This window comes from Scomber scombrus, chromosome 6 (genome assembly GCF_963691925.1).
Source record: "Scomber scombrus chromosome 6, fScoSco1.1, whole genome shotgun sequence".
NCBI lineage: Eukaryota > Metazoa > Chordata > Actinopteri > Scombriformes > Scombridae > Scomber > Scomber scombrus.
In genome coordinates this window covers 26,545,825-26,562,650 of record NC_084975.1, presented here as the reverse complement: position 1 = coordinate 26,562,650, position 16,826 = coordinate 26,545,825, and the positions used below count along the sequence as shown (strand labels likewise).

At 38.6% G+C, this 16,826-nt stretch overlaps 1 protein-coding gene across 1 annotated transcript in view; it reads left to right on the top strand.

Annotated features, from left to right (window-relative positions):
* znrf1 (zinc and ring finger 1) overlaps positions 1 to 16,826 on the top strand; it is a 57,837-nt gene that overhangs the window by 35,103 nt on the left and 5,908 nt on the right. The window contains exon 2 of the mRNA XM_062421657.1: positions 6,276 to 6,371. Coding sequence (XP_062277641.1) covers positions 6,276 to 6,371 — 96 coding nt within the window. The remainder of the gene's footprint in view (positions 1 to 6,275; positions 6,372 to 16,826) is intronic.

Below are 16,826 nucleotides of genomic sequence, written 5' to 3'. Positions count from 1 at the left end.
GGCAGTACAACTGTATAACTTGTTCAGACATTGTTGGAGATAATGAGGAAGAATAAACTGGCAAGAAAATTAACTGAAACAAGAAAATAAATATTGGTAGACAGCTAAGAAGTGGCAGGGAAACAAAAGATAAACAGTAAAAGGAAAATTAAAGAACCCCTCACTGCTGGAGAGGCTGACAACATTTACAAAGCTAGATCTCAGCTTTGAATAGCTGCTAACCTTAAATCCATTAGTCTGGGTTTCAATGCAGAGTTGACCGTCCCATGATGGTCTGAAATCTGTTTCAGATGCTTTAACACTGTGACAAGAATAAAAACCTGATGGAAATGACTCCTTATATAATATGTTGTGAAAATGGACAAGTTAAAAGGCTAAAAAGTTTCATTGAGTTTTGTAGTTGCAACAGTCATCAGGTCTGTGTTTAGGGCCAGCAGCCTGGGGTAAAATTCCTTGTGTGCCTTTTCAGATCTTCTTTATAAAGGTTACATGCTCATGCAGGCGAATGACAAGACACATTTATAACAGCTGTCTCCAAATATCCTCAGTCAGTAGCTGCTTTGGTATTGAGGACTTTCTTCCTTTATATTAACATTGTCAGGTTATCACATTCATTACATTTGTCCTTGTCTCTTTCACAACTTTGTATACAGATGCTGCACAGGACAGATTTGGCTAATTGGGCTAATTTGAGCTCTTTAAACTGATCTAGCTGATGAGACCATCACCAGATTCTCCTGATTCTATTAAACATCTTAAGTGTTCACTTGATGTGTCTTTCCTAATTGAAATAGATGTATGTTGTGGATTTAGAATTGGATGTGTCTGGCTTTTTGTTTTTTAAAAAAGAAATCAAGATGTGTTGTCTTTACATTTCTGTTCATGTATGGTTTAAACAAATGAGATTAAACTGTTCTTTAGTAAAATAAAAACATATTCATTAGTCTTATCTGTTGGTATCTGTGCCATTTTAGTTTTTAACTTAAATATAACTTACTTTAACTATATGAGGCAATCTTTGTTATGTAAAAGTACTCTCATTTACTTGCCTCAATGATGGAGCAGCAGAAAAAAGTCTCCTTATTATTAAAACATCCTCAAATATGACCAAACTGAATTCTTGACTCCACTAAACTGTCTTCTCAGAACTGTTATTTGGTCTAAAGCGCATCACAGTGACTGAGCAGGAGTGTTTACCGACATCACCTGCAGTCCACAGCGATGACAGTCAAGAAAAATATTTGAGAGAAAATGTGCCAATTTGACATAAACCAAATCCTCTGAGTGTACAGTGCAGGATTACTGGCACAGGTTGCTCAAACGCACATGCCGTGTGCGCTCTCACAACACTCACGTGCACACACTCTCACACACCACTATAATTAATTTATGATCCAGTCCTATGATTTATTTTTGTCCCGATCTGACCTTATGTGCTCCTTGAATATGAAATGTCTTCAAGGATTTGTGGTGCTTGGGTGGGTTGAAGGCAAACCTGCACACACACACACACACACACACACACACACACACACACACACACACACACACACACACACAAACACACGCACGCACACACACACACACACACACACACACACACACACACACACACACACACACACACACACACACACACACACACACACACACACACACACACGCACACACACACACACTCACATCCACACCTCCCTGCCTGCACAGCTAGAGTCCTGCTGGACCATGTATCATAACCCTTCATTTCTCCTCGAATGCCTGAACTCTCTCACCTCCCTACTGCACCTCTTTTTCACTCATTTCCTCCGTCTCTCTCTGTGGTCGTCCCTATGGAGCATCTGAAAATAGCAGCCAAGGGAAAAGTGGGTCAGCTGCCATGTGGAAGGGGGGGGGGGGGGGGTTCTGTGTATAGTGAATTTGTTTGAGTGTGTGTAATCTAACAAATTGTCACAGGACTATATGTCAGGTTTTTTTCCCCTATTTTATTTAAGTGCTGTGCAAAACATTACAAACACACAGATTGTGGTTACAACTACGCAGACTTTTAAGTGCTTGGATCATGGCGTTAGCACCACACAGGTAACACTCAACAGGTTTGCAGCACTTCTCAACTAAACAATATATTTTTTCCCTCCTTTTCAAAAAATATAAATATAAAATCTTGATAATGAGTTATGGCATTTTAAAAAAAACACTTAGTTAATTTTATGACATTGCTTTAAAATTGAATTGTATTTTTTTACAGACTTAAACACCTAAATAAGATTAATAAACTTCAAACAAGTCTAACACTCAAAAACTCAGCTAATCTCCTTCATTGAGACGGTGTGGGTGTGATTTAACCAGATTTGATTGACAGCGATCTGACAACATAAGCAAACAAACCCACAGCTGTCATGACATTTAATTAAAGTCTTGTTAAATCCTGATTGGTGCATGGACATATGTGACATCACTGATTCTCCCTCAAACCAGTGAGAAGAGCACCGAAAATGTTGGTCATTTCCCTTGAGGGCCCTTGACCTGTTCTTACTTTGGCTGAAACGTGTGTGTTCATATAAGACCTTATCATAGTAAGACGAAAAATGAATTGAAAGTGATGAAAAACATTTACTTTTCTGTCAAAATTATCTAAACTCTTTCCACACTGTGAGGATGTAATTTGTGAAGTAGAATCACAAGATAGATATTATGTTATGTTAAGGTTTGGAACCAGTAGTCTAACTACATATAGTGGATTATGGGAAATGTAGGATAGTTTTTTTTTTAGTGTACCATATAGTATAAGGACTTGAAGTCAGGATATCATGGCATATCTGTTTCTTCATTCAAACTTTATGGAAGTACAAACAAAATCCCTGCAGTGCTCCTTTAAGTTCAAATGAATTTCTTTATACAAGCCCTTGATGTGTATAAAGAACTAAAAGGACAAGGAAAAAAGAAAAAAGAAAAGCAGAGAGAAAAAAGCAGGACAAAACAAACTAACAGACCTATCTAATACTGACAGGAGTGCCCAACACCATGCAGAAAAAGAAAAACTCCTGAAAACATCCCTTCAGAAAAACAATAAAATTGAAAAAAATCCCTAAAGAGATAAAACTTCAAAATATAAAATGTTCAAAGAGCTAAAACTGCTCACATAGAAAACACCCAGGCAAAGCCACTGGCCATATAAATGTAAATAATCTCTTTGCACCAGCACATGATTGGAGAACATTTTGAGAATGGATGCTATAATCACAACAAGACCGTGGCATTGTCACCAGAGAACATAATCAACCTTAAAATCTTTAATCAAATCAGTGAAAACAAAAAGGCTGTGATAAATGACACTTTAGTGTATGAGGGCATCAGTGGATTAAGGTTTTAAAAAAGAATTTGCATGATGAAGCTTGCTTGCACAGTGTGGTTTTTTGGTTTTGCTTGTACTAAAACTTGATTTGCATAGTGACTAAACATACAGTAAGCTTGGTAAGCTTAAGTAATAGGGTCACAGAAACCACGACTAGAAGCAGCTAAAACACATTACAATCTATCTGATCCTCCACCTCTGTTTAGAGTGAAAGATTGCTGCTGTTTTGATTAGAAGTCTTCTTTTTATCACAGAGCAGTTGTGTCTGTTTTCAGCTGTGTGCAAACTCGGCTCATGTGGCCCAGTAGCTGATCTAATTATCTGTTATGTGTTAAACTAATATAGTTAGGCCTAATGGGTCCTATCCAAACAGCACAGGAGGGGACGAGTGAGAAGGCTCCGGCATTATAAAAGAACCAGGAGAGAGAGTGTGTGTGTGAAAATGTGTGAGAGAGGATCAAAGTGGGTATACAAGCAAGAATGCTCTGAAAAAGAAAGAAAAGTATTTGTCATATTGAAGACGACAGATGTTCACTTAGGGGAACAGAGAAAAGATAGTAGGTCCAGAGTTTGTTTTAATACAATGGCAATCTAGAGATAGCAATGTCGGTCGGTTTGATGGTTGGCCGGTCTTAGACCTGTCACAATAACTACTTTTGTTAGATGATATATTATGTCAGAAATGATCAAGATAAACGATATTATTGTCTTTTGAAGATCATTTTATACCACTGATATAATGATAGACAGAGTGGGAGCTACGCTTCTGCCATTGTGGGTCGGGACAGAGTTATTTACCTTTAATTCCATATAAGCGGTGCCGCTCGCTTCTGCAGTCTCCACTCAGGACGTACACAGTGAAGAATGGAGGAAACTACTTGCTCAGCCACTGTGACATGAATAGCCTCTTAGCTGCTAATATGATGTGTGGCAATATTGAGGTCAAAAAGATGATATTGAGACAGGCCTAGCCGGTCCACCACTTTGGTCCAGATTGAAATATTTCCACAAAAAATAATTTCCAATGAAAAGGAGCTTTGACTTTTGACTTTTCATCTAACATCATCATCAGGGCAAAATTACTTTTGCTTTAGGATCAAATACCTTCAAAAAGAAATGACTTTTTCCATCAGGCTCAACTGTACTTTATGATCACTGCAAATCAGCAAATACCAGCATGCTAAAATGATCAACTACAATGGTAAATATTATACCTGCCAAAGACATGCCAAGTTTATCATTGTGAGCCTTACAATGCTGCCATTAGTATTAAGCTCAAAGCACAACTTAGCTTTAATACAGTTTACATCTCACCTCTGTTTATATGAATACTTTGAATACTTTTTACATTTTGTATAATTTTTGTTATTCCAAAAGACGTGGTGATCATTTTTCAGTACTGTTACTGTGGATTTGGTTTTGCCTAAATCTATACTAATAATACAAAAGAGTAAATATGCTTCATTTTTCTTCTTGCACTCATGTTCACCAGAACATAAAGGGAAGACCGAGGGACATCCATCCTAGCACCAATATGTGAACCCAATAGCCATTTTTTGCAGTCTTTGCTTAATCTCAACCTCAACCAGCCAATAAATTAACTATACAGATGTTAGTTGTAGCTAGCAATATATTTAGTGACTATGTGTGTGCTGTGCAGCTGTGCATGAGTACTTTGTGTTATTTTCCTTAAGGTTTTGTCCAGTTTCTTCTTGTCTCGGCCTCAGGTTTGGCTCTAAATGTTTGATAAAGTTGCATCTATTCATGTGCAGCCTTAACGATTAAGGTTCAGTCTAGCCATCATGAGGTTTCAGTTGCCCAAATCAAGTGGGTGTCTACGTCCTGTTAGTTTATTGTCCCGACAACAAATAAACATGCGACTGCTGGCATGTATTGTTGTCTGTGACAACCTTTGAGATCAACTTGAAAACCCAAACCCATTTAAAGTTTGGATGTGCCAAGAATAGCTATTGCTTTAAGTGAACATGTAGAATATGCTGCATAACCCAGCACACTAGCTGTAAAAAGGACAACACAAACACTCAGATCTACAAGCATGTACACACTTCACTGGAAGGCAGTGATTTCCATTCACAAGTCATTCCTTGTCACACTGGCTTGTTTCATTGTACTGTGTTGACATAGTATTTATCTCCAATCATTGTGCTGACCTTTAGATGAATATAACGCCTTTCTCCTGCTTCACTTAACGTTTCCTTGTATGAAATGCAGCAGCTCCAATTCCTTCAGGTTCAATAGCTTTTCCAGAATAACAGGAAAATGAGTAGTGTAACATGATTTAATTCCTCCAAGTACCTCTGACGCTGACTATTTGTCTTTAGATTTTAGCTTCACGATAGATTTTTAAAATCTGTTATGGCCAAGGTGGACCTATTTTTAAAGGGCAATAAAGAAGTATTAAATATCACTATCATTAAATAGCCTTGCATTTCAACATTGGACCTGAACATCACTGTGCTGGATGCTCCAAGGAGACTGTGTGGTCTGGGTTGCTCTGTGCTTTTTATGACAGAGAGATGTGGCACAGCATCCACGCCTAGTTTGTCACATTTTAACATCAGATGGTATCCAGGAGCCCTGAGGAAAAACAGCAGCACTTAATTCTGTTGATGGGTAATTTATCATCAGGGCTCAGATCATCACCTAAGAGGATAAATGTGTATCGTCATTCAAATTTGAAACTTATTTTTGAGCTTTTCCTTCAAGTACTCTTTACTTACATTTACACCCTTTATTGAAATGTACTTTGTAATGATGGGTTAAAGGTGTAGTGTGTAGAAATTAGTGGCATCAGTCAGTTAGCCACTTAATCTTAAATACTGCGCATTTAAAGGTGTTCATGGTGATGTTTATTGCATAAGTCTGTTGAATATTGACCTTTCTTTACTGATGTTCTTCTTAGGATTCAAGTGTCCTGTCTGCTCCAAGTCTGTGGCGTCCAATGAAATGGAAGTTCACTTCATCATGTGTCTAAGCAAGCCTCGCCTCTCCTACAACGGTGAGCATCGCCTCTGTCTATTTCTTTCCCATGACAGGAAGCTTGTTGTTAATTGGAGGCAAAAGCTGGGCACTAAGGTAAATAATTAACTGATTTTGGCACTGGTTTTTCAAGATTATGTACTTTTATTCCTATTCATTGGGTCTTCCCAATATGGTGCCAAGGTTCACGTTTCTGCCGTTGAGCTAATAAATATTCATGGGTAAGTGGATGTTTCTACAGACTGACGCCTGTTGTCAAGATAGTCCTTTAAAAACTGGTAAATATGAAAACAGGGAAATGAGGAAAGTCATAAAAATTCATAGATTGCGTTTACACAACCTGACATATTCAGTCAAGTACTTTTGGAAATACAAACACAACTGAGGCCCAGTGGCATCAGCACACGCTGAAATATGTGACCGCTTTAGTTTCACAAGATGTTACTGGTCCCATCTGAGGCTCTTACGTCTGTATTTTTTTTCTTTTCACATTTGATTTCACTTCACTGGAGCAGTAAACTACAGGTCTGTGCATGGAGCAAAAATTACAGCGTAAAGTACACCCTCTAACAGAGATAGCATTAACCACTATTCTGGTGTGAAAGCTGTCAATCAAATTCTGGTCCAGATTACACAACCAGACTGAGAGTGCCTGAGAAGCATATCTTGTTGCAGTTTTGGCTGATGATGTTCATAATCAATAGTAAAGTGCTGCGGACTTCCTGTCAGTCACCAGAATTTTCTCAGTGTATCTTTGTAACCATATGACTTGAAGACACAGTCATACATTTTTCAGGTTTCTCTCTGGTGTCCCTGTGTTCGTCATTCATTTATCTCTTATTACATGCCAAATATGTGTCCAAAAAATCTTCTACATCAAAATCCCTCTGTTCTTTTCCTGTAAAATGTAAAAATATTCTTAATGATTCATTTTAAACTTGGGGGCAGTTACATAAATGTGTCTAAATCACATGTAATTTTGGGTGACTCTCACCATATAAAACCACGCTTAACCATTAGCTCATGGAAAAAGTAGCAGAGCAGTATCTTAGTAGGAGGTGTGTGTTTGGCTTTCAACTGGCAAAAACTAATTTACATTTCCAAAGCCTGTGGTTTAAATCTGATTTATTAATTTCACCCTTGCCCCCCTCCTCCTGGTCTAACAACACTGGTGAGGAAGTGTGCGTGGAGGCCAACAGCCCTCTTCAGCTCCATATCTTTATATAGCTCCATATTGTACTGTATTAGCTAAACTCCAGCCACTTTTGAGTGATCCAATCCCATCTGGAGGATTTAATTTCAATGTCTCATAATTAAATTCCACCCTCACATACCATTTTACTCAGTCATGCGTCACATTATAAAAGCTAGACACTCAACTTCTGTTTCACCCGTGGCTCTCCATATACAGTTCCCTGTTTGTTTTTGATCTAGTAAATCAGTGTTAGCATGACTCAGACCAGAACTAAAAGGCAACAATATGTTATTTTTCCTTCATCTAGATCAAATAAACTGAACTTCAGGTGTGAACATGACCATACACCAATTTTGCCACATTTTCTTGTCAATACATAACCATTTTGTCTCTTAATAAGGAACTAGTTCTGCTCCAAGTGAATGTTAGAAGTAGCCTCTCCCTAAGCTAACGAAAGTAGCTTTTGTAGCTCTAACGTTAGCTTTCAGGTAGAGTAGTTACAAGATGTTAAAAGATTAATTGATATCAACTACTGTATAGGACTGCAACATTTGAGCACATTGTCATATTTATTGGGCAAAAAACAATAATTTATCAGTTAGTTCAGCTGCTCCAGTAAAATATCAAAATCGTATCTGTTGTTGTTGAATGCTCACAGACTAATTGTATTACCCTGGTTAAAATAACAAAGGGGAGGACAAAAAAAATAGTATCATGTTGTTACCTTGTGAACATGCAAGAAACACTTCATAAGAAAATCCATTGTTGGCTTTAACATACAAGAAATGATCTGTTGGAACAACTGCATTAACAGTTATACACATCATGGCTGAGTGCCACCTACCAAAATTGTGGCTATCAAGATCAATTTTGAAATACTATATCAATGAGTGAAAATTCCAAGATAAAATCCACACAAGAAGTTCTAGTACTGCTACTACATTTTTGGCCAGGAGTATGAAAAAGAACAATCAGAAGAAAACACAACAGCCGACTTGAATGCAAGGGTTTCCAGGAACTGCTGTAGTCTTCTCAATACTGCTCTACAGTTAACTTCATCGAGCAAATAATTGCATATTCCAGATAGGAATTTATGACATGCAACGCTCTAAGCTTTATAGTTTTATTCTATATAATTTTTCAAATTAATAAGATTGGATGACTGCCAAAAAAAGTAGAATAACTGTAATATGCTGACCCTTCTGCTTTAAACACATCTCACCAGCTGAACAATTGCGTTCAGAAACCAGAGGTTTAATTTTAGAATGTGAAGTAGAAGAGGTGGAGCAGCATCTTTAAATTACGTTTAGTTTGTCCTTATACACATGCAATGAAGTTTACCATCAATAACCTTAATGATCAATGCTCAGCTTGGTCGCATGAGGTCCCATGTGGTATATAAAAGGCCATGGTGTGCCAGTGCAGGTCTGTGGGAGCCACGCACGTCAGGTTCTTTTATTTTGCTTTTATTGATCGTCTGTGTAAGCGCTGCTGTGTTGCTCTGTTAGCTCATCCCTCACTGTCTGTCCACCCGGCCGCACTCTCTTTCCTCCTCAACCACCAGTTCACTGATTCAATTTCATGACCGCTAATCTATTACTTCTTAGTACATTTCATGTTTTTGGCGAATGATACTTACTATTAGATGTAGTGGATCGTAAAAGGAGTACAGCAAACTGTTGAGAATTTGTCAAATTGGTCAACCAATGAGTAATGAGATAACAAAATCATGCGAGTGTCCTGGGTAAATCAGTGTGTCTCTGACTTTTATCCTTCATGTTAACATTTCTTCTAAGTAATAATATAACTAATTGTAGCTTGTAAAGTGTAGCAAATGTAGACAAATGTATTTTGTGATTAAGCAATCCTTTATTAAGCCACTGCACTGTAATATTTGCACAATTTACCATCCAACATTAAATAGCATGTCACCTCCTGTGGTAAAAGGGAAAAAGTTGGCCCTCTTAGTAATTAGAAATGTTATTTCTGTTGTATATTTTATGTTTACCAAGGAGTTTACTTGCAACATGGCAGTGTCTCATTTTCTTGATTTTATGCTGGTTTTACAAGCATAAAATACTTTAAACAATATAAACACTCTAAGTTGTTCGCATTTAGAGAAAGAAAGATGTGTCCATGTCCTAGTCAAGGGACAGTTAAGGGATACTCAAATGTTTGGTGTGTTCTTTTCATGGTTGAATCCATCTACAGTCTCTTGGTTCCAGCTTTAGAAATGTGATGATTTGCTGTTATTCTTTGTTATATATAATTGTAAATTGAATATCTATTAAGACTGTTGGTTAGACAAAACAATCTATCTGAAGACATTGGGCTTGGAGCTCTGACCTTAACATTGTTTTTTGACATTGCCAGCTTATTCAAATGAAAATAATTGTTACAATTTAGTCAAGTTTAGGCTACAAAGGCTATAACCAACGACTCTAGCTCAAGATTTTAGTGTTAATTTAGTGATAATTCTTTTAATACTAGTCGGGCTGTAAGTGCCAAGCATGTTCATGACAGCATTGACACATTACTGTGGCATACAAATCATTCATACCCTTCTTATAACATGGGCCAAAAACATAAAATAGTGATATGATATGAGGTATCTATAAGGTAAATGTTGTTTTACAGCTTTGTGTCTACTAACTATTGCATTAAATTAGATGTTTTGAGAAACCAACTGACCTCACCACTCTTAAGATTTGGAGGGATGGAAGGAGGTACGACACCCGTGCATCATTCATCAGGTTTATTATTACTCTGTGTCCATAGTGATACTCAGGGAGGTTAATGAAATAGAAATAGAGATGTACATAAGGAGCAAGGAAATGACTCAGTAATACTGCATCGCAGACACACTGTCTACCTTCCAGTCAGCTGTTTATTTCCTTGAACCGGCTGCTGTTTTAATTATGGCCTGGGCTGGTGCTCCTGGTTGCCTCCATGGAGACACGTGATTGACAGCAGCCATGTCTGTTCATTGCCCCTAGCAACTCCTTGATTGACAGTTACTTGTTGGACTCAAGACTGTGCACATGTACGTCTGATCTGGAGCCAGAAGGTCACCTTGTAGAAGTCTGTGTTTCATACTGTATGCAGAGTGGGTATAGTGTTGATGCATTTCTGATTATTACAATAATGTAACCACACAGAATAAATCATGTAAAGTTGTTAGAAGCAGAAAGGGAAGGGGGGTAATCTTACAGCTCCACAAATAGCTGTCAACTGGGCCCACAAGGCCAGTGCAGTAAAAATAATGTAAGTTTCAACCCTGCAGCTGAATTCAGACAGTGGGGGGAGAAGAAGATTGAGTGACAGAGACAGAAAGAGGAGAGTGAAACTGTCTTAAGGAAGATGGGATCCAGGGTGATAGAGTACCCTGATGGCTGATAACGGACGAGTGGAGAGAGGGTAAAAGGAGAAAGACTCCCATAATTTCTCTTATTTTTTCTCTAGCTCTGTCTGTCCTGTCACTCTTTATTTCCAGCAAATTACTCTCTCCTATTCTTCCTCTGTCCCTCTCTCCTCTGTGAGTCCGTCTTTCTGTCCCACTGTGTAATCTTTCTGTAGTTTCTCTCGTTCTCTCTCTCTCTCTCTCTCTCTCTCTCTCTCTCTCTCTCTCTCTCTCTCTCTCTCTCTCTCTCTCTCTCTCTCTCTCTCTCTCTCTCTCTGTTCTCATGGGTTTTTGAGACCCACAAAAATGGGCCGAGCTGTAGCTTATCTCATTTCCCAGCATGCTCAGGGGTTTATTGTCAATCACCTGGGCCCGCTGACTGTCACACATCAGCACATCTCTGAGCAAGGCCGTTACACATGCACACCGCAATGTTTGTACAATACATGTAGGAATATAATCAGACGCTTAACAGACTACACTGACTTTCTGGGAAGGGTCACTTTTCTCAAAGTGTCATTATTAGCGGCCAGTCATCTGCATACATATAGTACCTGTCTCATGTTAATGCTTTTGTGATACAACTCTTTTGGCTTGTGAGTAGGGATGGGGCGATCCGCGATCAAATCGTATATTGGCGATTGGAGGGTTGCCAGGCGATTTGCTTGTTATCAAGGCGATTTTGAAAAAAACCCAGAAAAACGGCGCTCTACTGTGCGTTAAGAGATGTTTCTGGAGGAAATACATGACTGTTAGAAAAGCCCCGTTTACAAACAGATTTACTTTCTCTCTTCTCTTCTCTCAGCACAGGGTACACTGTCAGCCCTGTGCTGACAGTGACGGGGCGCATCTCTTTGATCCGAATCGACACAGCCCGTTTGCTCATGCTTGGGGGTCATTCAATAGAGAGTAATTGTAAATAAATATTGTTTTAATGTGTAACTATTGAAATATTCACACAAGGGCTTTCATAAATTCCTACAGTGTTGGCACTGTCGCCTTTGCAGGTTAAAAGTTAATGACAGCGACTTGAAGTGAGGACGAGCAACACGTCTCCAGCTTGTCAGCGCAGTGGTGTCGCTCACTTTTGCATGCATGTGATGCAAAACATTCAAAAATAACTTCATTATAACAAAAAAACTAAAAAATGTGCCAAGGACACGTGCTTGATGTAGTATGCAGTATTACCGTAAAAGTAGTGGTTTGGTCCCTCTGACTGATATATTATTATATATGACATCATTAGATTATTAATAGTGAAGCATCAGTATTAGAGCAGCATGTTACTGTTGGAGCTGCTGGAGGTGGAGCTAGTTTCAATTACTATACAGTTAGCAAGGTTAGTCCAGTGATTCCTAACCTAGAGGTTAGAATTTCCCTCTGAAAGGTAGTGGAGTGGAAGTAAGTAGCATCAAATGAAAATACTCAAGCAAAGTACAAGAACCTCAAAATTGCACTTAAGCACAGTACTTTAGTAAATGTACTTAGTTACTCTCTCATTACACTTTTTATATATAGTTTCTTTTTTAAAGTCTGACATCCATAATGTTTTTGTTATGAATATACCATCATCCTATTTATCTGTATATTAAACACTACAGGCAGCACATTTAGTGAGGTCAGGTACATACTGTACTGTAGGTGTACTGTGCGTGAGCAGGTGAGGGTTATAGGTGGCACACCAAGTCCACGTGAGCTGACCACTGGATCTTTTCTGGGCTTCGACTTTGCATGATGATATTTTAATGCCTCCTGCTAAATATAGCCACTCGCACCAAGTGAGAGGGGGCCAGATACAGACATAGAAGTCAGGGGTGGTATGGAGAGACAGAGAGAGAGAGAGAGAGAGAGAGAGAGAGAGAGAGAGAGAGAGAGAGAGAGAGAGAGTGTTTTAGAGAGAGAAAGAGAAAGAGAGAGAGAGGTTAAGAGATAAAAGAAAAGATACCTCTTACAGCTCAGGTCACTGGAGGACACAGAAAAAACTAGAAAAAGGGAATTTAGTGCTGTGATTCAGAGAAGCAAGGCAGCAACTCTGCCTAACTCATAATTGATGGGAAGGTGCTGGATGCCAAATGTCTGTTGGCAAGCCAGCAATCGGGAGAGACAGCTGAAAGTCAAGAGGGAGAGAGGGCCAGGTGAGGAGAGAGCTGATGATTGAGAGACCTAGGGAAGTCTGCTCAACCTGAGAGCACACACATCCCAAATCAGTGCTATCTCCTTGTGTTCTCGTTAGTCACATAGTTGATTTTCATATCTTAATTATCTATTTGTTCTGGTTTATTAAGAATTTGTATGCTCCACTACTGTTATAAAGGCCACCGATTGTGATCCTCTGACTTTTGTTGCTCATTGTATTTTGTCATAAAGCTTTTTGTAGAGTTTTTGGTTCATCTGTCTCTAAAAAGCTGAAACATGTTCCAGTAGTAGCGTACAGGACAGTATAGCTGCCCTCTAAACATCAGTTATTTGAATCATTAGTTGAGAAACATTTTGTCAGTCTGCCTTTTTTTAGCTGAGTAATACAGGATAACAGCATGACAGCCTGTAAACTTTACAAATAGTGTTGTCTCAGAATTACATAATACATAACGGATGGCAACAGTTTCACTGCTCCAGTGCTGAAAGAAAGCAAAGTCGACTAAACTGCTTTTAACCACATGCAACCGCCGTCCTGGGGGACTGACTTCTCGACTGACAGCGCTGTCAGCAGCCTGCAGGAGTGATGCTCCGTGGTGTGCTAGGTTTTTCAAAATGATCTAATACCAGGACTGTCAAGTTTCATTTCTTCGACAATGTAGAAATCTGACGTTTTCACATTACATGATGAATAAAAGCATTGAAACATGTCTTAAAGGTAAAAATATGAGACCCATGTAGGCTGTTAGAGCAGGTTAGTAATAATTATGTTGAGATAGATAAGAACAAAGCATAACAAGCCCATGACAAATAAAAAAGTCCACGCAGCCTGAAGTGTCATTCTGAATGGGATGGACAGTGTCAATTAGGACATAAATTCCATACCTCATGATTTTAGTCTAATGCCAACATCCGTTGCCAGCGCAGGAAGTATAGTGTTCCTGGGATGTAACGAAGCAGAAAATAAGGGTATGGATGTTGGGGTTGTGGATGCATGAGTTTGACTTTCATGCAGGAGTGTGGGGTTTGCATCCAATCACAGACTTATGTTTATTGTTTGCCTTTTCGGTAACTTTAACCAAGCTCCTAGGTTGACTTAGCCTAACCATACCTTAACTATAATGCGTTTGCCATAACCACAATCTTTCCCGAACTTTAACCATACCGAAGTTGCTATGCATACATTGTAAAAAGCATAGGATTGGATATAAAAAAAATAAACAAACAAAAACAGTTAGGCTTAGGCTTTATTCATGGTCACCTTAGGCCAAATCATTATGATTATTGATTCCCTTTGTACACAAAAAATAAACACAATCTAGAGGACAGATTATCATGAAACCTCTGACCACAGTCATGTTCCAGAGGATGAACCTTTCCTATTTTCGATATCTGATGACCTTACCTCGAGCACCAACATACATCAGGACAAACTTAAGGTTTTTAGACCTACAACTCATGATGCTCTTAAGAAAATCCAAACATAAATTCCTTCCTCTTCAAACCAGTGTCTTGTTCAATAGACACTTCTTCCTACATCAACCTCTAAGAGGTTTTTAAACCTTTACTACAATGTACTACCGTGTGTTACTCCCTGCTTTACTGCAATGACCTAGTTCCAGATTTGGGAAATGTAATTTGAGGTCATATGGTGGTACATGAGGGGTTAAGAGCTTTAGAAATGTAGCAGCAAGATCATGAAAGGCTAAAAAAATTAACAATGAAATCTTCAGTCAGTCGTGGTTAACGAACAAAGGTGATACACTCCCATTTGATCCAGTTAAAAGCCTCACAGCTGAATTTTGTACCACCTGAATCAATGTCAAGAAATTTTGGCTGAGGCAGGACCATGATGAGTTAGGGCACTAACTTTATCCAGATCAGATTGGAGGTAAATGACCTCATTTTTTAAACCTTTTTTGCAGGTGAAGGGGAAACAAGATTGAACTACCCTCTTCAGTTGATTATTACAGCTCAGGTCAGATGTTGTCTTTAGATTTAATACACTCTGTGCGTGCTGTCAAACTAGCAAAATCGTGTCTGTTTTGGGGAATTGAGTGTTTCCTGGTTGGGTTCGTATGCTCAGGAAACTCGAGGAAGAGGAAGAAGAGGATGATGAGGGCAGAGCTGCTATATTGTCATCAGACAGTGTATGTAGACGTGTTCCTCCGATTTAATCCGTAGTGCTCAGTCTGAGAGATGCTGGGTGTCTTCGAGGGGGTGACAGAGGATGAGGGATGGAGGGATGTGCTACAGTGAACAATAGAAGAAAGGAGAGGGGTCAGGACAGGAGAGAGAGAGAGAGAGAGATAGACAGACAGAAGGAGGAGTAGAGCAGGGTTATGGGAGTTTGTTTGAGGAACTAAGCTGATTTGCAGTCAGAGCATATGTCTCCTGTCTCTTATTCCATCTCACAGTCTACCCCCACCTCCTTATCTGCCCCATATTCTGCCTGTAACACTGCAACACACCTTCTGTCTACTCTATCTGTGAGTCCGTAATCAGTATGATATGTTTTATTACAAGATTACTCACTCAGCATTTCTCTATAACTGTAATTGCAGTTTCTTTTGCTTGGAGATCGACAGCATTCATATTTTCTTTGACAGATGGGAAAAATCATCCATTATAATTCTGGCACATCCTCAATACCTTTTTTTTGTATCAATCCTGTAATCTGTGACATTTAACATTAATAAATGTTAATGTTGGTTCCCTCTGTGGCAGATAGCGCTATTACTAGTGATTGAACCAATAGAGATGCTGGTTAATTTACTCAAGTACTGTACTACTATTGTACTACTACTATTCTATGAGACTTTACTTTTACTCCACTACACATACCTGACACCTTTAGCAACTGATCATTTTGCCAATGCAGTTCCTACATCTAAACCATTCTTAAAGTTAACACTGTTAATTTTAATAATCATATATCGTTTACTGTGAATTTTTACATTTTTATAGTTTTCAATACAACTTTGTGTGTTAGAGATTTAATGAATTATTACAGTATTATTAGGCTATAATAAGGTGCTTTTAATGGAGTAAAGGACTTATATAGTAATTGACTGTTCATCATGGAGGTATTATAAGAGCTGGATACCGGGCCAAAATGGCACACATTCAGTTCTATAAGAGTTGCTCGGCTGGTGCATACACCAAAAAAAGTTACTATTTTAGGGGCTTACTTCCACGTTATGTGACCCACTGAATATGCGCAGTAGTGTTTCCCCTGCTGGCCCTGCCCACGAGTTCCCGCTTTGCCCATAGACTTAACATTGTGATGACGTCACAGATTTTAAAATTGCTTTTCTTGGCTTATGGAAAGTTTTACAAATATAAAACCTCCATGGATCAAAAATTCATAATAGAAAGAGTCATAATTGACCTTGTTTGCTGTCCACGGTGTATAGAGATTTCTTTTACAGTGGTGGTCTATAGGGTTTTTTTTGTCTGCAAGGCTGAGCAGCAGCAATCTTTCCAGCTCTTATAATACATCCATGCTGTTTTTAAAGGTTGCTTCGCCTGTCAGGCTTACTTTTTTCATACAGCACATATATAGTTTACAATAGCAGTGGCAGTTTGACCAACTCAAAAGTATTAGCTTGTTTTATTTTCAGTGTTGTAACTTTTATTCATTTGCTGGTTTACGTCTGTGTTTTGACAAGAAGAAATGATTAGCAAGCCAAAGACATCTCTGCATGCCACAATAAACATATTTTATCCTGTATATGAAACAA